The sequence below is a fragment of the Amphiprion ocellaris genome, chromosome 21, assembly GCF_022539595.1.
Source record: "Amphiprion ocellaris isolate individual 3 ecotype Okinawa chromosome 21, ASM2253959v1, whole genome shotgun sequence".
In the NCBI taxonomy this organism is placed as follows: Eukaryota; Metazoa; Chordata; class Actinopteri; family Pomacentridae; genus Amphiprion; species Amphiprion ocellaris.
The window spans coordinates 24180563-24206408 of NC_072786.1; the positions used below are offsets into that span (position 1 = coordinate 24180563).

The following is a 25846-nucleotide window of genomic DNA, read 5'->3' on the forward strand; positions in this document are numbered from 1 at the left end:
AAACTTTAAACATTTGTCATAACAAATTTAGTTATTTTCAACCTTTGTCAATAACTGGAAAATGTACCCACATCAGACATGCCTTGCTTTGCTTAGCTCTTCTTTGCAACTTCATTTGTTGTCTCCATTCTTATGGTTGTGTTAAACCCCAAGCCATGCTGCAGTTTTTTTTTTTTGGTTGCCTGCTCCTGCAAGCTTTGTGGTGGATCCAGCAGGACTTGTGAAAACCCAGTCCCAATGCAGTCCTTTTGTCGGAAGCATAAGTGAGCAACAAGGTTGGGGTTCGTATCCCATGTGGGACAATTATTCTTAGACTTAAGTTGTGTTGTCACTTGTTGAGAATGTTACACTCTGGTTGACGCTTTGATAAAAATACCTACATGTTAGAAGTTTTGCTTAAACACCAAAACTGGTTAGGCTGAGTAAGATATCATGGTTTGGGTCCAAATATGACCCTTTAACAACATATATATGCAAAGATTCTCCACACTTTCACTTAGGAGACTGTGATTCACATAATGGTCCCATGTGGGATCATTACTCTGAGATTTTTTCCGTTTGGTTAATGTTAGGCACCAAAGCCACTTGGTTAGTTTTGAGAAAATATCATATTTTTGGTTAATATACAACCCTTTCACAAGATGTTTGAAGCTTCTTCTTCATTTTCTTGGCTACCATGGTGACGAGTCCCACCCCATCTAATATACAATTGAATGCCTGGAAAGCAAGAAAAGAAATTGTGAAGATACACTACTGTTCAAAAGTTTGGGGTCACCCAGACAATTTCATGTTTTCCATGAAAACTCACACTTTTATTCATGTGCTAACATACCTGCACAAGGGTTTTCTAATCATCAATGAGCCTTTCAACACCATTAGCTAACACAATGTAGCATTAGAACACAGGAGTGATGGTTGCTGGAAATGTTCCTCTGTACCCCTATGGAGATATTCCATTAAAAATCAGCTGTTTCCAGCTACAATAGTCATTTACCACATTAACAATGTCTACACAGGATTTATCATTCATTTAATGCTATCTTCATTGAAAAAAATGTTTTTCTTTCAAAAATAATGACGTTTCTAAGTGACCCCAAACTTTTGAACAGTAGTGTATGTTGATTAGAAATGTATTTGTGATACGGAAAAACAGAGAAATCCAGGAGAAACTACCATAAAACATAAGTGAGAACACAGCTTAGTGGTATAAGAACATGATTTTTGGGAGACATGGCTGTTCAGGTGTGTGTGCAGCAAAAGTAAGTAAAAGTATGTCGCATTACACTCAATCGTTTAGGCTTTTTTTTCATAATATTGTACCCACAAAAGTAATAGTTGTAATTTGGGAACACAGTGCTTTAGGCTTCTTTTCAGCAACATTATTGCATACCCAGGTCTCAGCAGTTAACTAGATAAGTGCAGTGTAATTATTACTAACACGGATAATGGCTCAAACTATGAAAATTAGACCTTGGCTGTAATGAAAAAGAGTTACCCTTTAATACCGGAGCTAGTTTGAATAAATAACACCACTAAATCATGAGGAAATTTCAAAGCAGCAGGCAAAGACGAGTGAAAATGTCTCACTTTGGCTTCTGAAGACCAGAGTGGGAAAAAAGCGAGTTAAGGCAGAGGTAGAGGGTTTGTCATAGCAAGGAGCAAATTAATGCAGCGCAGGAGGAGAATATGGAGAGCAGAGATATGATTCAGCAGCGAGAGAGTGATGTGAGGAGCTGCATAAAGTTTTCAGCTGTTCCCTCTGACATACACACACACACACACACACACACACACTAAGACTACTACAACTAAGAGAGGGAGATGCTGCACACACACGGTTCTCTAACAGGCTTCCAGCAACGTATTAACACTCAAGTAAGGTGATTTCTTTCCCCCACAATCCCAAAAATACCACATTGCGTAATATTTTTTCTCCCTCTTGCTCCTTTTCTCCAATATTTTGCTCTCTATATCCTTCACTGTGTCTCTGTATCATCATTAGGAGAGACTTCAAGTGTGATGTGCTGTTCCCTCAAAAGTATTGTTGTAAAGAAGAAAGACAAATAGAGAATCTTAAACATCCACTACAGAAAAACTCAACTTTATTGTTACTCAGCACTGAACGGACAATACCAAATGTCAAACTTTATGGGCACATTACCCTAAAGGAAACTGACGGACCACAAGTTGGCCAGAGAAAACAGACAATGTCTATTTTGCCAAGAACAAGCGATGGAGACGGAGCAACACTGCAGTCACAAGAACCGAGTTCTTTACCAAAGAAAACCTCAAATTCCAAGAATTCCTCTCACTTTCACATCAAACACAATGAGACGTTTCCTTTGGATAAATGTGATGTTGAAATGAAACAGACAATATTACCCCCCAGTGGAATGAAAAACACACAAAACTGCAGAGTTCTTTCAAAATCAAAACTAAAAATTTACAGCCATGTCTGATTGTTCAACACATTCCACCTTTTAAACCTGCATGCTTGATATATTTTACCACTTGCATTCAGCACATGTTGGGAGTTCATATTTTAAATTTGATATGGCAAACAACACATCTAAGAGACAAGACTGAGAATATATAGTCATACTTCTGACCTCCTACTGAATTTAAAATCTCTCTGGTTGTTGATTTAACTCCCGAAGACTCACTTCTGTACATCAGTTTTACATATTTAGATTTTTTTCCCATAAAAATATTCCCTCCCTATTTTAAAGATCATTTTGATGTAACTCTACACTGTCGCTGCTTTTAGAATGCGTGGATCTATGAAGTCGCTGCAGCTCAGCACACCAGCTCACCTACAGCTCTGCTCAAAAACTGTGAAGAAGGAAAGACGCTGATGTAGAAAGCTGCACCCTGCAAGCTGACAGGATTAAGTTTGTTACATGTGAAACTTTAAAACTTTAAAAGCCTAAATCTGAGCGTCATTGATGCACTGCAGCTTCAATGCTCAGCCATGATGTTAACTGCTTATTTTACTCATGATATATTTTCCGGCACATGAAAAACACCTATTCTGATATATTAGCAAGGTGAAAAACTTGCTTTTCACCAGAGGGGGTCCTTAACAGAAGCTGACGGACAATAACTTGGCCATTAATGCTACTGGAAAGTCTTACAACCCAGAGGAAACAGAAAAACTCTACTGTGTCAAGAGCAGATGTGAACGCAGAGTATTATTTCCTGAACAAGCAGAGTACAGTAGGTGTCTCCCTGCTTCTTCTCTGATACCAGCTGCAGCAGGCAGCTGGAAACAAGACTGTTAAAGGCGGCGAGAGTGAACAAAAGCTGTGAAGTTGAAAACAAAACCAGCGAGCTGATGGGAACCGCAGACTCCTTTTATATAAAATATGAATTAGTGCAGGTTTAGTGATTTCTTTGCATCAATATGCTTCTACACTTGAGGGTTCTTGCACAGTATCTGCAGGTATAAAGTGGAGTGAAAGGAGAATGTGTATATGCATCGTGTGTCTGCCTTTGTTTTCGTCAGTAAGTGTGTGGCTTTTTAGTGTTGCTCACAAAGAAAGAAGGCGAAATTAAAAGAAAGCGATGACAGAAATGAAGGAAGGAAGCTAATGGACGAGTCAGTGGGGCTTTGCAGTGCCGGCGCCGTCACTTCAGCCCAACAGAGAGACTGCAAGAGTCAGTGGAGGTTTATCGGTGTAACACTTGATGGAGAGGTGAGAAAAACAGGCTCAGACAGAGAGAGCGACGGTCAATGAGCTGTTATTATTGTAGCACTTGAGGAAGCCGATGAGTGGGTGAGACCATGAGTCACATTAAGCAGATATAGAAAAAGAAAGAGTGAGTCAGGAAGTGTAGGATAAGGCCAGATAAACTCGCCTCGCAACTATGAATCTTAATGTCACACTATTCAGGCTTAACATAATAAGATCCTTTTATACATTTACTATTATATTACTGGGAGATTTAAGATAAAGATAAAGATAGATAAAGATAAAGTTCTTTATTTCTCCCCACTCCAGGGGAAATTTACATTGTTACAGCAGCTTTATTTACAATATATACAAGGGTGGCAACATTTTTTAACAGAAAAAATAAAAATAAAGTTTAAAAGTGCAGAGATGTGCAGTGCAAGAATGTCAGTGCAAATTTTATGGTTTGGGGTGGTAATGATATAGTCCAGTTTATGTTAACATCAGCCAGTGATGCTGATGTTGTAAAGTCTTATAGCAGATGGAATGAAGGACCTGCGATAGCGCTCTTTCTTGCAGGGTGGATGTCTCAGTCTGCTGCTGAAGGAGCTGCTTAAAGAAGTAAAGAAAATGAGAGGAAGGGAAGACAGACAGAAGATGGAGAGATGGGGCAGGAGAAGCTACACTTAATGAAGTGAAAAAGACAGGAAGTAAGAAAGACAAAGTGAGTGCAGGAGTGATAGAGGTTGTACGTCCCTGGACTGTCTGAGCAGAGAGAGTGAAAAGATTTGTTCAGGGTGATTGGAGCAATTACTGGAAGAGTGACAAGATGTTTCTCAGCACTGATGCAGACACATCATCCATCTGCTGGTTGGCTACACATATCCATCATAAGTGAGTGACCTTCACATGTGCTTTCATTTCCTTTTCTTTCTCCTGCTGTTTGTCTAAGAGCACATGTGGCTACAATGGCTCTCGCCTTTTTTTTTTTTTGGTCGGCACACTGTCTTGCAGGCTGCACAGTGGTGAGGTGGTTAACACCGTCACCTTGCAGCTGGAAGACGCCTGGTTCACGTCCCGGCCTTCCTGGGATCTTTCTGCATGGAGTTTGCATGTTCTCCCTGTGCATGTGTGGGTTTTCTCCAGCTTCCTCTCACAGTCAAAAAACATGCTGAGGTTAACTGGTGATTCTTAGTTGTCTGTAGGTGTGAATGTGAGTGTGATTGTTTGTCTCTATGTGTAGCCCTGTGATAGACTGGTGACCTGTAAAGGTGTCCCCTGCCTTCACCCTAAGTCAGCTGGGATAGACTCCAGCCCCCCATGACTCTATTGAGGATTAAGCAGCAGTAATGGATTGATGAATGCTGTCTCAGCAAAATCGCCAAGATGACACCAATTATCAGAGCCTGTAAACTGTAAATACAGTAGATCTAGTATCTGTAAAATAAACTACTAAATTTTAGCATAAAATGGTGATATTTTGTTAAAATGGTCTGTAGGTTTTTATCCCCCCAAAACAAACCATGTGCTCTAACCAGTTTCTGTGAAAATTAAATCCACTCTTTGTTGTAACCTAGAGATTTTCCTGCAAACATAATGACAAAAATCTGGAGATTTTTGATACGTACTGAATTGAACTGCAGGCTGTGTTCACACAGAGCAGACATAAGACAAGTACCATTTGGTGCCACTTGGGGACATGTTGTACATGGTGATTCAAGATTTTTTTTTAATTTAAAACAATCTGAGAAATTCAAGTTTTGTATGTTTTTCTGTTTGACTGCATTATGCTTGTGTTATACTGCCACAAAGACATTTCTGAGTTCTCCCTACTTCCAGCCATGGTTGTGCTGTTTCCATAGAGGTGCAGAATGTTATTCTGTGGTGGAAAAAAGGGCTGACACTGAGTAAAAATGAGACAGGAGCAAAAAACGCACAGCATCACTGAATTGATCTCCATTTCTGAATACAACATCAGGTCAACAATCCGAGACAGTGTCCAACCCTGGCTGTGAGGAGGGTCAGGATAGAGGGCACCCATCATGATTAGTCTAAAAAAAAACGTTAAAATAAAATAAAATCTATGGACTACAGTCTGGCCAGTGACTCTGGAGGTGTATTCATACATGACTGTCAAATAAATTTGAAGCAAACTTTTAAGATGTTGCAAAAAAGGAAAGAAAAGAAAATGATTTTTGGAAATGTGAACATTTTGAGTTGATGGATCTAGATGGAGGGCTTGAGAATCATCAAATTATTACAATACATGCACCAAATGTGTGCCAACACATAGAATAGATGTTGGGATATTGCACAAAATTCCATGGCAGTCTTTTGATAGTTGTGGGGATATTAAAGTGTGGACCAAAAGGGATGGACTGAATGATCTACTGATGGTACCATTCCTAGAGTCACATCATCAGCATGGATTAAAAATGGAGCTTTGCCACAATCAGCATTACTGATTTAGCCAACAGACAGCTATTAAAATGTACCGTTGTAAACTCAGAGCAAAATCTAGTACACAGTTTGAGAGTTTTTGCAATTACTAGAAATAGACAGAAGAGGAATTAGACATTAACGCAGTGTAGTCAGTGAGTACCACCTGCTGAAACAACAAAGCCAAAATTTAATCTATGATGTCAGAGTAACACCCTGATGATCTGATAAGTGATTAATCTCTGAAAAGAGGAAGTCAACACTGCAAACCCTCAGTGAGGTGTTACTTATTGATCTGTGAGGTTTAGGAAGGATCCTGAGGAGGGGATTAAGCAAATGTAGGTCTAAAAGCGGAAATCGCTGATAGCTCTAAGTGATTCATGGTACCTTTATCCACTGATAAAACAAAAGCCTCCTTCTCACACCAGCACACAGCTGTTGGGAACACTTCCCTTCTTATCTGCCAGTGACTTGATAAAGAAATCAAAGGGGCGACTCAAGGTCGAACCGATGTTTCCTCTCTTCAGCCAAAACCTGCCTCTTTTCTCTCACTCCCTTTATACGAGTTGAGTGTTTCAGTTGGGCTTAATTTTTAACTGCGAGATAGCTTTGCCCTTTTCCCTGGTGGGTGGTTTTCATTTGTTTCCATCTGTTTTATGTGGCTTTCATTGAAATTACAAAGAACCCCCAGAAATCACATTCCTCTCTTTGAGCCAACTAAAGTCCTGCACTTTCTATAATATGGTTTTTACTCACACAGTTTGATCTTCACTTTTCCTTTTACATTTATTATCATACACTACCCTTCAAAAGTTTGGGGTCACCCAGACAACTTCACGTTTTCCATGAAAACTCACACTTTTATCCATGTGCTAACATAATTACACAAGGGTTTTCTAATCATCAATGAGCCTTTCAACACCATTAGCTGACACAATGTAGCATTAGAACACAGGAGTGATGGTTGCTGGAAATGTTCCTCTGTACCTCTATGGAGATATTCCATTTAAAATCAGCTGTTTCCAGCTAGAATAGTCATTTAGCACATTAACAATGTCTAGACTGGATTTATGATTCATTTAATTTTATCTTCATCGAAAAAAACAACTGTTTTTCTTTTAAAAATAATCCCATTTCTAAGTGACCCCAAACTTTTGAACAGTAGTGTACATCTGAGAGTCGATACAACACCAGCTAAGTACTGAGGACCTTGCCTAAGGGTCCTCACTGGACAGCTGACCAGGATTTCAACCACCGATCTCCTGTGCAAAAGTTAGGGGTGCAACTGAGCAAACTTAATGAAGTGGACTTTATAACCTTGTGTTGAAGATATCAAGTCTAACCCTGTCTTAACATGCCTAAACAATTTCAGGTGGTTGGGACTGGAAATCAAAAATATCTTTGATTGTAAGGGCAAAACTAAATGTAATTTGTTGGTTGACCATAATGTCATCCAAAAGACTGATGCGAACTGAGCCCAAACATTATTCGCCCTGCCACACTATGTAATCCACCCTGAAACGCATCAGCCAAAACAGCTAAAACCTGAACCGATAGTGTTTCTGCTTCTACCTGGCGCTGCCTCTTCGTCTCCCTCTGTTCCTTCTATCTGCTGCTGCCTGCGGTTGTTTGAGAAAACACACAACATTTCAACCCGACTCACTGGCTCTCGGTGATTTGGTAAGTCTGGATGATTGGGGTGCAGCCCGCTCATCAATCACCCAGCCTCGGTCAGAGGCATTCCTGCTGTAAATATTAGGTGAGTCAATATTACGCTGCCCTCATTATCTGCTATTAGTCTGGAAAGGAACACACAGATTCTGACTCTGCGGCCCCCAAATCCTGTCTGAGCTCTAGATGAGGAAGTAATCACTCCAATACATCGTCTGAACGTTTTCAATACAAGCGAGGGCAGCTGACCGCCAAACCCGCACCATAATGAAAAGGAACACGTAATGATTAAAGTCATTTGAGTTTGATAGTTGCTTTCAGCTGTTGTACCATCCAAGGGCACTGGAGCCATTATAGATGAGGTGACATTTTTCCTCCACTGCAAAAATCTACATCGTACAAGCATCTATTTAAACTGTGGCTCAGTTCTGTTTGAAATGCTCATTGTTCCAAGCATAAGGATCTGCGGGTGATCATGTAAACAGCAGTAAACACATAAACACTTGCAGTCTGTGGTCTATTTCTGTAGCTGCTTTGCAATTTCCAGCATCCTTACAGGGATTAACACTTGCATTTGTAGGTATCTCTGCATGTAAGTGACGCATGGGATTCAAATAACCTGATAATCACTGCATTTTGAACCAAATTAAAGGTGAATGCTCCAGAAGTCAGCCCAAATGGAAAACTTGCTGCACAACAGTTTTTTTCTTTTTCTCATGAGAAATAAATCATCTCTTTATTCAGAGATCACTGACTTCTTTCTTCTCACCTCCACTACCAAGCAAAAGAATAAATCATCCAAGGACTTATTATCATGTTCAGTGTGATAATAACGTGAGACACATAAGAAAAGAACACAGTTGAGATGTGAATTTGACCACTAGCACAGTGACCATACAACTGTCAAGTAAATTTGAAGCAATTTTTTTTAATGTTGTTTTAATGTTGTAAATAAAGGAGGAAAAAATGCAAATTAACCTTGTTTCCAGTAACTCCTTAGAGTTGCCATGGTGCTGTCAGAAGGTGGCGGTAAAGTTACGTTGCACATGCAGTAGAGTAGAAGAAGTCAGGAATAATACCAGGATGCCAAAGCATTCCAATACCCATGTTATCATACTATATATACACCGTTCAAAAGTTTGATACTTGCATGTTAAACGTGGGCAGCCCACGCCATGCTTTAGCACCATTATTTATCCTTTCCTGGACTTAATTGAAAATATGGTTATTGTGGAACCTGAGAGCTTGTAATTCTGAAACATAAGACAAGCTATCCCCTGGCCTTCTGTACTAGCTTTATATGGATGTCCTACTACATTTTGGTGCATTGTGCTGTATGCAAGCCAGCATACTTTTCTGTCTATCTGACCCACAATCCTCAGCACAGAGGAAGATAAGTCACATATGTCACAGTAACAAGCTTTAAGAGAGCACAAACAGCTCAGCTACGATGGACATATGAGCAAGACAATCAAGGCTTAAGGCACAGCATTATGGTGCAGTAGTATGGCCCCAGTGTATGCATACTGCATGGAATGGCAAGCACTTTGTAAGGGCAGCTGAAATGCACACTGAAAGTAGAAAAAGCATGTGTTTTGGAATGCAGGGCAGAAGATGTGCTTCCAGCTAAAGTACCATGAAGAAGAAGAAGAAACACACAAAACTTTGGTTATCTACAATACAAGTCTAATGGAATTGTTTTCAGTTGGGAAAGCTGTAATTATTCTGTCATGTCATGCTTCATGCTGTCATGTAAGTCAAAGATACTCTATTTCTGAATGTATTCAGGAAGGGCGTTTCCATCTCTCATTGTGTGCATTAATTATTTCTGGATTAAGTCGAAAACTACCTCAAGTGAGTGTAATTTGTTTTCTCACATTTTGATGTTTTAATGAACTTTTTCTAATGTCATTCTTCAAAATGTGCATAAAAATACATGATGGAAACTTGGAAACTGAGCCAAATTCCAGACACTGTGCAGATTCATTTGAGCTAATCAAGTTTTCTTTTAGATTTTGCCGTTTATCGGCAGAGCATGATAATTTACATACAAATCAAGATAAAGGTGCAGTGAGAAAGAAAAAAAATTGAACTTTAGGATTTTCAATTGGAAATGTATTTCTCCAGAACTATGGGCTGCACAGTGTCCTGGTGGTTAACAATGTGGCCTTGCAGCTATAAGATCCTCTGTTTGCGTCCCGGCCTTCCTGGCCTTCTGCACAGAGAGAACATGGAAAGTCCATGCAGAAAGATCCCAGGAAGTCCGGGACGTGAACCAGTGATCTTCTGGGTGCAAAGTGCTAACCACCGAGCCACTGTGCAGCTAGTCAAAAAAAGGGATCTTATTTTCACATTACTGATAGGCAAATATCACTTTCTTTGACTTCAGATCAGGTTAGATCACATTATCTGACCTGGAACACAATAAGCTGAGAAACAGAAAAAATGAATGGCATCCTTGAGCTACAGAGCAAAACACAAATACAGATGAACAGGCAACAGAGTTGTACCTGGAAGGCTGTGCAGGAGGAATGACTTGCAAGATATGTGCAACATGATCCACCCTGCAGTCAGCACACACACACACACACACACACACACTGACACACAGGTGACATGTTTAGGGGTCAGTCATCGGTGTGTAATGAGTTTGCTGCCCTCCGGTGCTTTCTGAATGGAGCAGTTCTCCCTCATTAATATTCATGACAAACTGTGGCTGCTTGCACATCCACTGAGTGAGGATGCTGCAGAAAGAAGACCTTGTGAACCACTGCTCCACCTCTGATTTTTCAAAATTAAAGTATAGAATAGTCAGCATTGAGTTTTATTGTCAGTGTTGGAAAGGATCAAACGGTAGCGTCTGGTAGTGACGTATAGGATAGTTGTAGGATCAGCCAGCGTGAGGTCAGGGTGAGGGATTAATACTACTACTGTGGTTTTACACACAAACACACATGACCCACTATTCTCTGAAGTCGCTGCGCACTTCCTCTCCAACATATATCCGCAAATTTATGAGCAGATCTTGAGAACATGTAGTTGATTGTATTTTTTGTTGTTCTTGGACAGAGTGGAAAAATTTGGCACAGGAAGGAGTGTATAGCGATTTCCATACAATAGCACAGAGAAGCACAGAATCAGGTTCACTGTAAGCAAAGGAAAGCAGGAGAGCCAAGCAAAATAAACCCCCTCTCATTCACGGCTTCTTGCATGCATTCCCGGACAGTGATTTTGTGCAGGTTGCATGCACACGCACACAAAAGCGCACTGTTTCGAAAATACAGCGCAAGTCTTGTTCCAAGTGTAATTAGATGGATTGTAGCAAAAAAAAAAATCACTAAAACACCAGCTCAGACAGATTAGAAAGCTTTGTGAGATGCATCGAAACAGTATTTAGATGACAGAATTGATTGGGAAAGCCTCAAGCAAGCACAAGCAAAAGTTAGTCCAAACAATTACACAACACTACAGCTGTACTACAAATAACACATGCTCTGGTTGTCAGGTCGAGCATCCTGCCTTTCGGTTTCCTTTCTGCAGCTTACCTGTTTGGCATGCAGGTCTGCCTTGGAGGGTAAGTTGGGGCTGGCAGTGGGGGTCACGGGGGCACTACGGCTGCCTCCAGCCAGCATGGCACGCACCGATGCCAGCCACTTCATGACGCTGAGGGTGCAGGGATTTCGCTCAAATGTGCCCCAGAAAAAAGTCTCCAGAAGGGGAACAGAGTTTTAAAATAAAGCCCGGAGGTGGATGGAGAGAAGGAGCTACAACCGGAGTGTTTTCATTTCACCGGCGGCATCACTTGTGAGAGGGGTGTGACCACCTCACCCACACACACACAAGCATACCATTACACACAGATTGGAAGAAAATGCACAGGACAAACAACTATACAAACACACGCTAATCCGACATGCGTGCACACACACGGATACATGCACACACAGCCCCCACCCCCTCCTTCCACTACCCTAGTGACACGCAATCCTTCCCCCCCATCACTCCATCACCATCTGCCACTTTCTCCATTTCCCCCTGTCCTCCAGGCACGTTAGCTTAGCATGCTACTCCCCATCCAACACACACACACACACCTACACGCACGCACACACACACACACACACACACACACACACACACACACACACATACACACACACACACACACACACACACACACACACACACACACACCCCGCTGTGATCTCTGCCGATCAGACACACAGCAGAGATGGACGGCTGGTGTTGGTCTGCAGGCTGAGACGTACATCTGTCTGTGATGGAATGAGGGACGGACAGATGGACGGATGAATGGATGTACACAAAGAATTACTGCTGATCAATTTATGGTTGGATGGAAGGATTTACATGATTGCATGTGGACGTATACTTTAGATTTATACTGGATGTTGAGTATAGTAGATTTATAAATGGATGGAAAGAATGGAGGAGACCTCTGAGTCCTTTCATTGTGAAGTGCAACCAGAAGAATGGAGGGAAAATCACACTGACTGCAATGGAGAAACTACCAATTGGACTGGACAACGTGTAGGTTGCCTGGTTTACGTCTATACAACCTTACACAAAAAGAGCTAAACATATATATATATATTTCAACAATTTCAACAGAATTTTTCTAAAAATAATATCTTTAGTTATTTTACAGATTTTCCATTTTTTGGGAAATTACAGATATGTAGTAAAATTGCGGAAAAAAGCATTAATATTCATGTAAACTTTAAAAAAATATTTTTTAAATTAATAAATAAAAACAGGCCTGAAACTGTAAATAATACCAACATCAAAAATCTGTATTTTTTAATGGTGAATTATTTTTTGTCAATGTTTGTATAATTAGTTTTACACTATATTTAAACAGATTTTACCTGTTTTTAATCGCATATAATATCCAGCAAAATTACACATAAACGCATTAATTTGCATGTTGATTATTTTTTTAAAAAGACCAAAACTGTAGATAATGTTCTTGTCAAATAGTACGCATATAAAAATGCAAATAGTTGTTTAAAAAAAAAGAAACTTTAAAAATACAGTGCAACTGCAATAGATCAGCTCCTAACATCATGAATTTGACAAATATTAGTCATCTTTTTCACAAGTTTCATCCTTGCTGCCAGATTTTTACCTTTTCTTAAATCTTTTCTTAAATTGTATTTTATTCTTTTTTTCATAGATTTTCTTTCACAGTGTGGGATACCCACAACATTCATCATGAGACATGATAAAACATATAGATTTTTTTTCTAGTAGCCTTTATATAAGGAAAAAAAACTATTCTGAAAATGTTTTCTTTTCACATGTACATGACCAGTCAAAAGTTAGACACATCTTCTCATTCAATGGTTTTTAATTCATTATTTTATACATTGTACATTGTACTGAAGACATCAAAACTATAAAAGAATACATATGGAATTATGTTGTAAACGCAAAAGTGTTAATCTTCAGTATTAATCTACAACGTAGAAAATAATACAAATAAATAAAAAGCATTGAATGAGAATGTGTGTCCAAACTTTTGCTTGGCACTGTATCTCACCACACAATGCTGGCAATAGGGACATCTTTTCATACTTGTGTAGAGCAGATTGCAGAGCAGACGGAACTAGCTGCCACTATTTTATTCATTTAAGTGTTCACTAACAGTAGCCTCCTTACAGAGGTGGCAAAACAGGCAAATGTTTGTACATAAGCTGTATGTAAGAAACTATAACCTTTTGATTTGGTTCTTTCTTGTGATATCGTGTTGATGCATCCAAGATGTGGCTGTAAATGTTATTAAAGAGTGTACAGGATTTTTACAGCCCTTTCAGCAACATGTGTACAGAATAAGATGTCGTGTCAAGGAGAGCATGTGCATAAAAACAGAAGCAGGAGGGCAGAAGAAATATAGTTCTGGTTTACATGAGATTTGCTATAGGAAGCAGGGGGAGATATCAGCAGAAGGAATGCATGTTTAACCAACTGCTATGAGTTAACTATATGTGCACTTATTGAAGTCCACATGAGTGCGCCTTTATGAAAACCACACTCTGATCCCACATGGCAGCGCTTCATGCTTTTGAAGTGACAGTCCTCCAGATCAGAATAGCAGCACATGCTAACAAATGTCACAGTGTTGTACATTATGAAAGAGGATAATCTCCTATAGGGCTTTACAAGGGGTTGGGCGGTATAATTACTGGCTAGAAGACACACTCCATGGAGGGGGAAAGTGTGTGAGCGGCTGTGGCTGTGTGTTGGTGTGTGTCCGGCTCGGCCCCGTGGCCTGGCTGGGAGAGACGTGGCCATATGTGGAGGCCAGGCGCCTGTCTCTGCTGGTTGTCTGTGATAGCGGTGAGGATACGGCCAAAGCTTCGACTTAATTCATCTCTTAATCCGCTGTCTCAGCATGGCATTGCATATGGCAGTGTGTGGTTGTGGTGCGACGGAAACAAACACCTAAACTGTCATTTAGACAAAAGCAAGGATCGTGAAAGAGGATAAATTAATACATCGAAGCAGATACAGAGATCTGAAATGACAAGCATAACCTACTTCTGACTCATGACTAAGTGTGTGTATATGAATCTTATGAGAGTGTGTGTGTGTGTTTGAGTGTGTGTGTGTCTATCTCCAAACAAGGAACTGCCTTTGGGGAGACATCAGCTCTGTCTAATCTCTGACTATGAGACATTTTCAGTAACAAACAGTGAATCAAGCAAAACATGTCGCTGGGCCAGGGTACAGGCTCATCTGCAACGCGCTCTGCTTTCATGCCTTGATTCATAATGAAACTTCCCTGTTGCTGTAATGAGTTCAATATTACAGTGGGAAGGATACAATTAAACTTCAGATGAAGCAAAACCCAACAATGGCTCTGACATGAACACAGCCCAGGGCAGAGTGAAATACGACAAGTGGTGTTCCTGCTTTGGTGGGCGGCAGAAAGGGAAATAAAAGTAGTGTCAGTTGTGGTTTGTGAATGAAGATATTATAATAATGAATGTGGACAAGAGAGAGAGAGAGAGAGAGAGAGAGAAAAAACAATAGCAAATCAGATATTTTCATTAACTGGTTATAATGCTTTCCAGAACAATGGGAGTATTAAAAAAAGAACTTGAAATACTATGCGGATTTCTGTGCTATTATTTTACAATGCTGTCCTTTTAATGCACTAACCCTGCTTAAAATCACATTTACATTCAAGAGAAAAGTCTTTTACTGCCTTAGCTTTGTGTGCGTCCTTCTAGGAAAATATGTTTAAACCGTTTCTCAAAACTGACAGCAATTTCGATGCATGTTCCATAAAGCAGCATACATATGCAGCATGAGAGACAAATCACGGAGCAAAAATGGATGATTTTTGTGAATGCTGTCATAGTTTTTTTAGTCACGACGCTTGTCTGTAGTTTCGGTATGTAAAACTGACCACAGTCTGTATGCAAATGGTCTGCACTTATGTAGAACCCTTTAACCCTCTGAACTCTTCTTCTTCTTCTTTCTGTGCATTTTTTTTTTTGCTCCTTTTTTGCACATTTTTATTCACTGTGGGCTCATTTTTCACTGTAATATGAAGCCCTACACCTCTATGGAAACAACACATACCCTGACTACCATGACTATATTAAAGCCATAATTCCATAAATCACGAAAAGGACACAGTAAAAGTTGAAATGCTCCCCATTTTTCCAGTTATCCCCCAGTGTTACCACTCCTGGCAAAAATGCTGCTATAGACATTTAACTACTTACATTTTTACAGAATCTACAAAATAGGTGTTTTTATACCACTTGGAACATCAATTCTAGCGTTTCAACATTCTGATTGTATTTTCCAACAACTTGCTGACAATTTGCTCCCCGGTGTGCAGTTTTTCAGCAATGCTGCATTAATCTTATTGATCAAGTGTCTCATTTCACTCTTAGTCTCTCTTGTTGTCTCCTATCTGTTCTGTGTTATTGTGTTATTGTGTCATTGTACATGTTCTGTCCTTGCTTTGGTGGCAGCACACCCTGCAGCAGCTCCAAGTCCGAGGACATGGTTCTCTGCCGCAAACCGGTGGATTGCTCCCTCCGGGTTGGGGGGCTGGGGGTTACTTCCCCAAGTGAAGGAGTTCAAGCATATTGGGATCTTGTTCAGGAGTGATGGGAAAATGGAGCGAGAGATGGGCAAGCGGATTGGTGCAGTGTCAGCAGTAATGCGGTAGTTGTACCAAACCGTCGTGTTGAAGAGCGAGCTAAGCTGCACGGCAAAGCTCTCGATTTACCATCTGCGTGCCAACCCTCACCTATGCTCATGAGGTCTCAGTAGTGACCAAAAGAATGAAATCACAGGTACAAGCTGTGGAAATGAGGGTGGCTGGGCTCAGCCTTAGAGATAAGGGGAAAAGCTTGGACATCCGGAGGAAGCTTGAAGAAGAGCCAATGCTCCTTCACGTCAAAAAGAGCCAGTTGAGGTGGTTTGGACATCTGATTCGGATGTCTCCAGGGAGGCTTCCTTTGGAAGTTTTTCGAACACAACCACCTAGGAGGAGACCCCAGGGTAGACCCAGAACTCGCTGGAGGGATTATGTATCTCCTCTAGCCTGGGAACACCTCGGGATCCCCCAGGAGGGACGTCTGGAGTGACCTGCTTCATCTGCTGCCTCCACAACCTGGCCCCAGATAAGTGGAAGAGAATGAATGGATGGATGGATGGATGGATGGATGGATGGATGGATGGATGGATGTGTCAAGACCACCTGCATTTCACCTGAAAACTCTTTGAATTTTGTCACACAGTCGAGTCAGTCATGGCTTCCCAGTTACACTGAGGAGTGGATTGTTTTTGTTCTTTAAAGCATCTAGTGAAAGCATTTTATTTTTGGAAAACTTCAGGATGAAACATACAGAATAAAGCGATTTTGATTAAACTTTTCCCAAATCATTGCAGGTGGAACTGCACATTACACATGATAGTTTCATGGACTGTTAGAAAGCTGAAAATCAGATGATTCTCTGTTTTTATAGTTTCTGCTTATGATGAATGGTGGAACTTTGATATTTTTCTGTAAAGAAACCAGTTTGTTAAACCCGCTGGCAGGTTTAACCTTAGCTAGGTTCTATAAAACACTCCACAATTAGTTTGTCATTTACCCATTCACACACACAATCACACAGTGATGGTGGCAGGGATGAGATGCCTGCCATCCGGAGCAGCGTTGGGTTCAAAGTTGTGTCCAAAGACACTTTGGCACATGGAGGGAATAGGAACCAAACTGCCAACAGTGTGATCGACCACCTGAGCCACGGACATAAAAGCTGCAGTAAAGTCAAGGTAAAACTTCTCATTTCTAGATCATTTTACAACAACAAAAGCTGAGTGTAAATCACAGTATATCCTAAAATCTTTTCACCCAAGAATCATGCAGAAGATGACCTGACAGACACAAGCAAAAGCCAAGGAAGTCAAAACTCTACTTACTGCTCAGAGCAACAAGAAAAAGCTTCATGGAGATCAATGTATTAACTTTTCTTCATCCATTTTTCCATCTGGATTATGGTGGATGTTTCAGAGGACACTTCTGACACAGACTTTAGTGACTAAATCAACCTGAAACTGTTGTGGGAACCTGTAAATATAGGATTCATATAGGAGAAGTAATGAGGACATGTCCTTCCTGCTCACAGTGATATGATGTCCTTAACAGAGTGGCTGGCTCAAAAAAGGTTTCTGTGATCCACAACTTAAATTAAAGTGGTGCTTGGACTTATCTAAATAGCCGATTGTGAACACTTCCCAAATCAAAGAAGCTCTGGCTCTTAAAAACGCACAGCCTCCAGCTAAATCCAGTCTACAACAGACTGAAAGCCGCATTTCATCTTTAACGAAAACATTTTATCAGTCACCACAAAGCGGGACCACAGTACAGAGAGACACAACTCTGTTCAGAACTTCTAAACGTCAAGCCTCAGTTTAAACCGCACTCTCTTCCACAACAGGGGGTGAGGAGGAGGATGATGGACGAAGAGGTAAGGACAGACACAAACACCCACACAAGCTACGAATGAGATTCAAACGTGATTATCTTGATGTTTTGGCAGTATCAGACTTTAATGTCTTGCCAGCGAAGCAAATTGAATTGAAATTGAGAGAGAAAGATGCAAAGAGAGAGGTGGAAGGGAGAAAAGGGCGGAGCTGCAACTGTTTGAACAGCAAGTGTTGGAACTCCTCCACATTCCTTCCTGCTCCCACATCCCTCCCACGTTTTTAGCACTCACTCTGTGCTGAAATGCCCCAGTGGATACGACTGCTTTCATCCAGCTCCAAGCGGCCCAGGAGAAAATCAAAGAGGCTGTAAATGTCTCGGCATGAGAGTGGCATTAAAACTAATTCTCTCAAGACAGAAAAGGCCTTTTCCGAACCTCCACCCTGGGACACAACATCGCTGCATATGGTGACACTCGTCATCCTTACAGAAATAGACAACTGCATCTCAGTGTCAATCGTTCAAAGCTATCAAACGACTTTCATCAAACCCCGCATAGCTGTAATTGAAGTGAATTTAAACCAAAAGAACCTTTACTTGTACACTACCACAACTTGACATTTGATTCTGTCAAAAACACACTGGAGATTCAGACATTTAGGTTTGACAAAATCAAATGTCGATCCACCGTTTCTTCCACTGGGATCAAAAAGCACAAATATCTCTCCAAAAAAATCTAAAAACGGCATCAAGGCTCTCAGGCTTGGTCTCATGAGGGCAGTGGCAGAGGCCAAAGAAAATTGTCAGCTGCCATTAGTAGCTGTCAGACTGTGAAGCAGCCACACTGCTACACTGAGAATCTAAGAAAAAAAGTAGAAAGAACAAAGTCAGGAAATCCCACAGGGTGCTGAGATGTATAGAGCTGTTACTTTGCATCAATGCCTAGTTTCCTTCTTGCCTGGTCTCTGTACTTGTTGTTTCCTTAATTGTGTTTTCTCTGTTAACCCTCTGAACCCAAAACTTGAAGAAAGGTTTGCAAGTCACGTTATCTTTAAAAAACTTAAACCAAAGGAACTGTTTGAACATCTATTTCATGAGGCAGGTGCACAGGAGAGAGAAAAACACCCAAAACATTCAGACTCCCAAACACTGTATAACTTGCTCAGATGTATTTATAAGCACAATTATCCTGTGCTACACAATTATCAGCCAAAAAATATACATGAACTATCTGAATGATGAAGCTCAGGTGCACCAAATCTTAACAAAATTACCGAAATTACACTATTTATCGACCAGAAAGAGTAAAAACAGAAAGAATTGGGTGATTTTTCAACTTTATGACAGTCCCTGAAACAATCACATGCGATCTATGGTTACTTTGAGAAAAAAGGGAGAATCTAAGTTTGAAAATGTCACAAAAAGTCATTTCAAAATTCGGTAAAAGTAAACTATTTGCATGAGATTCTGTACATGACAAAAACTTCTGCGTTCCTCGGTGCACTTGCAATTTAGAATTTGGGAAATCAGCTGTGTAGGAAGGAATGTAGGAACTTTTTGGCTGAACTGAGGAAAGGACAAGTATGGAAACCAAACCAGCCACATGTAAAATATCTATAGTACGCAGAGCCACCTTTTTCTCTCCCAGTATTAGCACCAACTGTGCACACTTGGTAAAAATGTTGGACATGATGATTCCGGTTTTCATTTTCAATATTTGTGAAATAAATAATCCAAGAAATTTAACTTTGAATTCTTCTTTTTGATGATTTATAGTCTTCTAACTTCGTCATATTGTACCAAAGACATTTTTGAGTTCTCTCTACTAGTAGCAGGGTTGTGCTGTTCCTATAGAGGTATAGAACTTTACACTAGAGTGAAAAATTAGCCCACAGTGAGTAAAAGCATTGGTAAAAAACAACCAGAACTGCTTTGGATTCAGAGAGCTAATGTAATGTAGTATATTTATATTGTTTCTGTTGGTATGATGTATAACAAAAAAGAATTTTGATGCAAGCTAGATAGACCAATGTCAGAAATAAACAGAAATAAACGATGTTAGACACCGTTATGAGCTGTTTCTCTCCCATCTAGGTGCCATCAGTGTTTTCAGGGACACACTCAGCATCTCTCTCTAACAGAACTCATTTCCCAGTTATGTCAGTGGCCAATAAATCAACCGCGTCATCTCTTGCAAAATGCAACCGGTCGCATCTTTCACATGTTCAAGCAAGCACGCCTTCTGTATATTCATGGCTGAAACAGGGTGATAAACAGCCCTCTGACTGCCAACCAGCATGACCGGCTGATAGTAAAGCAGCACAGGTGGGATTCATTGGAGGATGGAACACTGCAGGATCAGGTCAGGACACGGTTTGCCTCATATACACACTACAGTTCAAGAGTTTGGGGTCACTTAAAAATGTTCTTATTTTTTGAAAGAAAACAATTTTTTTTTCCAATGAAGATAATATTAAATGAATCACAAATCCAGTGTAGACATTGTTAATGTGGTAAATGACTATTCTAGCTGGAAACAGCTGATTTTTAATGGAATATCTCCATAGAGGTACAGAGGAACATTTCCAGCAACCATCACTCCTGTGTTCTAATGCTACATTGTGTTAGCTAATGGTGTTGAAAGGCTGATTGATGATTAGAAAACCTTTGTACAGTTATGTTAGCACATGAATAAAAGTGGGAGTTTTTATGGAAAACATGAAATTATCTGAGTGACCCCAAACTTTTGAATGGTAGTGTAAATGTTGTTAAAATGAAAGCAAAAGCTCTAACAGAACTTCAACAAATGAAAAGTGACCTTGATGAGACGACTTCATTTTGGTGGAGCTGCAGCACAGTGTGCAGCTTGGCTGGAGTTCTGGATGGGTTCTCTTATCCTCTGCCAAAGGATCCAGGGGCCAGAGGCGACTTGAGACATTCTTGGAGGGCTTTTTTCCCCCCAACAACAGCTTATTTGGAATGACGCAGATGTAAACAATTACTGAGCAAAACGCTCATGATGAGAAGGAAGGAGGGGAGGGATTAGCTGAGTTTCATCTCCAGAGTTTTGGCATTAATTGACACAAAGGCAAAAACAGTGTTTTTTTAAGTAAGAGGGAAAAGACCCTCTTCAGCTTTGTGGGCTGCAGGTTCCGTCAGGGTTAGACTGCTGTGACAACACAGTAAAAACAGACAGAATCTGTGGTTTGTCTCCACATGGGGGATTGTGTCAATCAAAGAACTGAGAACTTCAGTTGGGTGGAGAATATAGGATTTATGGAAAAATACAGAGCTCCAATCAGGCAGGTCATCTGACTTAACTTTACCGTAAAGCCTCCTTCTGTGTTTTCATTTGTGGAAACAGACTAAAAGGAAGTCCAGAGGGAAGACAAGAATTGGAAAAAGACAAAAACCAGTACAGACACATACACAGCCATCCTAAAATATCCTTAATTCCGGTTATCAAAGTCAGTCATGCCTGATAGTCATAATATAATATTCACACAGTAATCTACCTGTGGGAACAGTGCAAAGCTGAAGGTTAGATAAACAGGCTTGTTGCCAGCAGGTTGCCAGTTAAACCAGCAAAACACTGTGGTTGTACAAGGCAGATCACTGTAGCTGTGAAATTGAAGGAGTGCCTTTCCTCAGCTTATACATACTTGGTCAACATTCTCCTGAATAGACAGAAGTTATAAAAATACAAAAAAAACCCACTGATTTCTTTCATCTCCTTAAGTGGCTGCTGAGCACAACACACTCCCAGAATAGATTTAGGGTAACGACTCCCCACGCTGCCTGAATAATTTATCCCGACTTTCCCTCGAATCAGGCTGGGAAGTTTGTGCCAAAAATAAAATCTCTAGTAAACACAAGCTCTTTCATATGTGCGTGTTTAAAAAAAGAGAATAAGTGGGCATTACACGGTGGAAATGTTGCCTGGCATTTTGGCATCCCCCATGGCTGGTTCATGACACGACAGCGAGGCGGAGGCGAGGATGGAGGACACGACGTACATCAGCGAACAGGACGCCTTCTGAAGTCTGCTTCTGAAATGACTTTTTGTATTCCAGGTGTGGGCTGGCAGTAGTTACAAAAGCCTTAAAGAGATGAGAGAACAATGCCAGAACTATTTGCATTCACAAAGACACGCACAGTTATGTGTACCAACCTAGAAAACCACACAAACGTCGAGGTGTAGCTGTAGAAACGGAGAGCATATCAACAAAAACAGATGTTGTGTCAAAACAGAAGATGAACAACACTACTGCATTGTTTCACTGCCAACCTGGACCGGAGCCATGTGTCTTCATACAGCTCATAATGCTTTGACAGTAAATCTCGTCTGACTTTGAAAGCAACAGCTTGTCAGACGGGTCTGCCTCCTTTTGTCACACTGCGGAAATTGCAAACGAATGCGTTGTGAAATTCAGATGGAATCTGAAACAACACACAAACATGAAACTGCTGCCTCTGTGATTGGAATGTGATAGGAGTGAGAAAAAAAAAGCAAGTTTCAGGTTCAAAAGGTCACATTTGTGGTTTGTCATGGAACAGGTGATTTTGCTAATCTTTACCCGGACGCATGCAGAGGGGGAAAATGACTGATGGAATTTTAAACAGATCAGCCATAACAATAAAACCACCTGCCTATGATTGTGTTGGCCTCCCTCATGCCATCACAACTGGCTCAGAACATGGACACATCACCATAAGGCAAGGGTGTCAAACTCATCTTAGTCCAGGGGCCACACTGAGCTTAATTTGATCTCAAGAGGGCCGGACCAGAAAAATCATTGCATAATAACCTATAAATAATGTCAATTCCAATGTTTTTCCTTTGTTTTATTGCAGAAAAGTACATTCTGAAAATGTTCACATTTAATGAGCTATCTTTTTTACAAAACATTCTGAACAAACTGAAATTTTGTCAGAAAAATAAGTGAAAATTTAATAATACTATGCCTCAGTTTATCATTTGTGTATTACACCTTACAGATCACAGTGTGTCTACAAAGGCACAGAACAGGTAGCTGCAGGTATCTGGAACTGAACAATATAGTATTTTAAAACTTGTCAAGATCTAGAAGTTTTCTTAATTTACATTTATTTCCACATCTGCGTAGTAATCCTGATCACCACTCCATACAAACTAATGTGGGAACTATTAAGGAAAAGGTTAAATTTTCCCTCTGCCTTGTAAATGTATTCAATTTATCCATAAAAAATGCCAAAAAGTTGTGGCAGTGCACGAACGACGGGGTCCCACCAAACCAAACTCTGTCGTACTGAAGCTGCTGGCTCATAGTATATTGCACAATGTTGAATATTTTTAAATATTTTCACAGTAAGTATTGATTTTCATCTCTGATCAGTGTTATTCAGTTCAGTGAATTTAACATTGTGACTGAGCAATGGGAATGTTACCTGCACACATTCCCACAGTAGTTTGATTCCTCCTGTTCATGCTTGCACGAGCTCGGTACCAACCGCAGAAGTACAGTTGGAGTAGATCTGGATGCCAATATTTGACTGTTTAGACATCCTTTTGTTGTTCTCGATTGTGGGATTTGGACATTTGTTCTTTTTTCTTTTGTTTCTGTTAAATGTAGGTTACCAATAAAGGCTGCAAAATGTAGGTTGTCAGCACATCTTTGTACAATAGTCATGCTTAATAACTGGACCACCAGGCTCCAGTTCACCTTGGCAGTCACACCAAACACTTGTATAAATTACACCTCAGCTGTGTGGGAACATATTAAATTGAGCGATGACTAAACAAAGACAGTGTGCCAAATCTGCGATTTGAAACCGGCCTACTAGGGTTGCAAAACAAACATAAAAACTCACCTGTATGCTGTGAGTAGAAAGCTACTGTTTGACATGTAGACGGTACGGTTCCAAAAGTAGCTTAGCTGGTCACAATGATGAAGCTGTTTTTATCTGCGGTTTAAACAGTGTTGTACATGATATAAAATGTTGCTTACTTTGATTGGAAAATAGTTGACTTAGAGTTCCAGTCAAACAGGAGGTGTGATGTAGGAACATCTGTGGCTGAGGTAATAATTGACATGGGGTCACATAGAGATGTCCATATTTTTTTTGAAAGAAAATGATTTTTTTTCCAATGAAGATAACATTAAATGAATGATAAATACAGTCTAGACATTGTTAATGTGGTAAATGACTATTCTAGCTGGAAACAGCTGATTTTTAATGGAATATTTCCATAGAGGTACAGAGGAACATTTCCAGCAACCATCACTCCTGTGTTCTAATGCTACATTGTGTTAGCTAATGGTGTTGAAAGGCTAATTGATGATTAGAAAACCCTTGTGCAGTTATGTTAGCACATGGATAAAAGTGTGAGTTTTCATGGAAACGTGAAATTGTCTGTGTGACCCCAAACTTTTGAACGGTAGTGTAGGAGTAGCTCCGTTTAATCATAACTTATCTATTGGTATATCCCCAGGCAATGTAGCCATCCTCAAACACACTCAAAGCTGCACAGCTTGTTATAGCATCGCAAATGCTGCAAACGCTGGATTAAGGAGGCTATGGAGATCAGGAGGTGTGTGAAGAGGGCCATGAACAGGAATGAGGGGGGCTTCATGCTCTCCCACAAGTCTCAGGGTGGACTAATCTATGGAGGTGCTACATGGTTAGATGTTTTTCATAGCTTTTTTATAGAGCACAGAGAATAGACAACTTATCCTTGCCTCATCACAACCTAAATAACCAGTGTGGAGCCTGACAAGTCAATTATATCTTCAGTTAGTCTCTTCATCGGCCTGTTTGTTTCTTGAGTCTCTGTCTCTTAGTCTAACTGGTTGCTGTTTGGTGAAAAAAGTGCACCATGTTTTTGAGCTGAAATGCATTCCTTTTACAGCAATGTCATGTCACAAAACCAGGACAGCAACCACTTTCAAGGTAATGAGATCATAAAATGGTCAAGTAACAACACATTCACACACAAACCATATGTGAGCCATTTCATAGCACATAACCCAAGGCTCTTTCCATTGTGTTGAGTTTTTTGATCAGATAACAGCTGAATATGCAGCCGCAAGCAAAATGCCAGGAACGGAACAAAACTTTGCCAACACAGCACAAACTGCTGCGTTGAAAAATTAAGGTGGCTATTTGTCAAAACCAAAATTTACCAAGACGTGACGGGTGAAAGATGAACTGGCTGGGGACAGAGGGAACAAAACAGAATCATCTTCAGTTGCCAGCTTCTAGTGGTGGAAGACAAGCACGGATGTTGCAAATTATGCTTTTTGAAATACAAACGAAGGGTTATTTTTCATCTTGAATAATCACTTTCACTCTCACGGTAAGTATTGACAATGGACAGCTCTATTTGGATGTTGCAAATTAAATGCCTTGCACAAAGATACTTCCCAAACCAATGTTTTCCATACAGCTCAGAAGAGTTTGAAGCACATTTGCACCCTGAGGCAACCAACCTCCTAGTTGAAAATTTGAGGATGGGCATTTTCAGTTCTACTTCTGGCCTTTTTTTGGTGCCCACCAAGCAGCAGAAAATCACACAACTAAACCTCTAATTGTCCCGAGTTGGGACTCTCTGTAGACCGAAGGACATTCTCAACCTTTCACTCCAGCCAGTCTTTGCGGTTTACCAGTAATCTCTGATCACAAGCGCAGTCTTCAGTAACATCATACCACAAAGGCACACAGGTCTCAGACTGGTAGACAAAATGGTTTTTCCATGGCACGCATACAAACAGACACCACTGTAACCTCAGACACAACCATGTGTGGTCCAAGTTGACTTCCTTTGTGCGTTGCTGTTTTCCTTCAAGGTAAAGTAGACGTTTGCAGGAGTGAATGAGTTTTTAAGTGGATCTGGTGATTTTGTGGGACAAACAAGCAGCAAGGTCTCACACACGGCAGGAATTTCACAGAATAACAGTGTCTATATGCATTTTGTTTTGCATGTGACTCTTCAAAATGTATGTGGCGTGTTGTGTGTATCCAAGGATCTAATCAAGCATTTTTATCAGGATCTTCCATTGAGGTTTTCTACTGTTGATATTACCAGAACAGCAGAATTATATTATTCTGATTCAAA

The 25846-nt window shown here is 40.4% G+C and overlaps 1 protein-coding gene across 3 annotated transcripts in view; it reads right to left on the minus strand.

Annotated features, from left to right (window-relative positions):
* nav3 (neuron navigator 3) overlaps window positions 1-25846 on the minus strand; it is a 534705-nt gene that overhangs the window by 268315 nt on the left and 240544 nt on the right. The window contains exon 1 of one of the 3 annotated variants that reach the window (XM_055006834.1): window positions 11327-11456. The exons of the other annotated variants lie outside the window; for them this stretch is intronic. Within the exon in view, the coding sequence (XP_054862809.1) occupies window positions 11327-11440 (114 nt within the window). The 5' untranslated portion in view covers window positions 11441-11456. Of the gene's footprint in view, window positions 1-11326; window positions 11457-25846 lie in introns of those variants that run through there. 3 annotated transcript variants of the gene reach the window in all.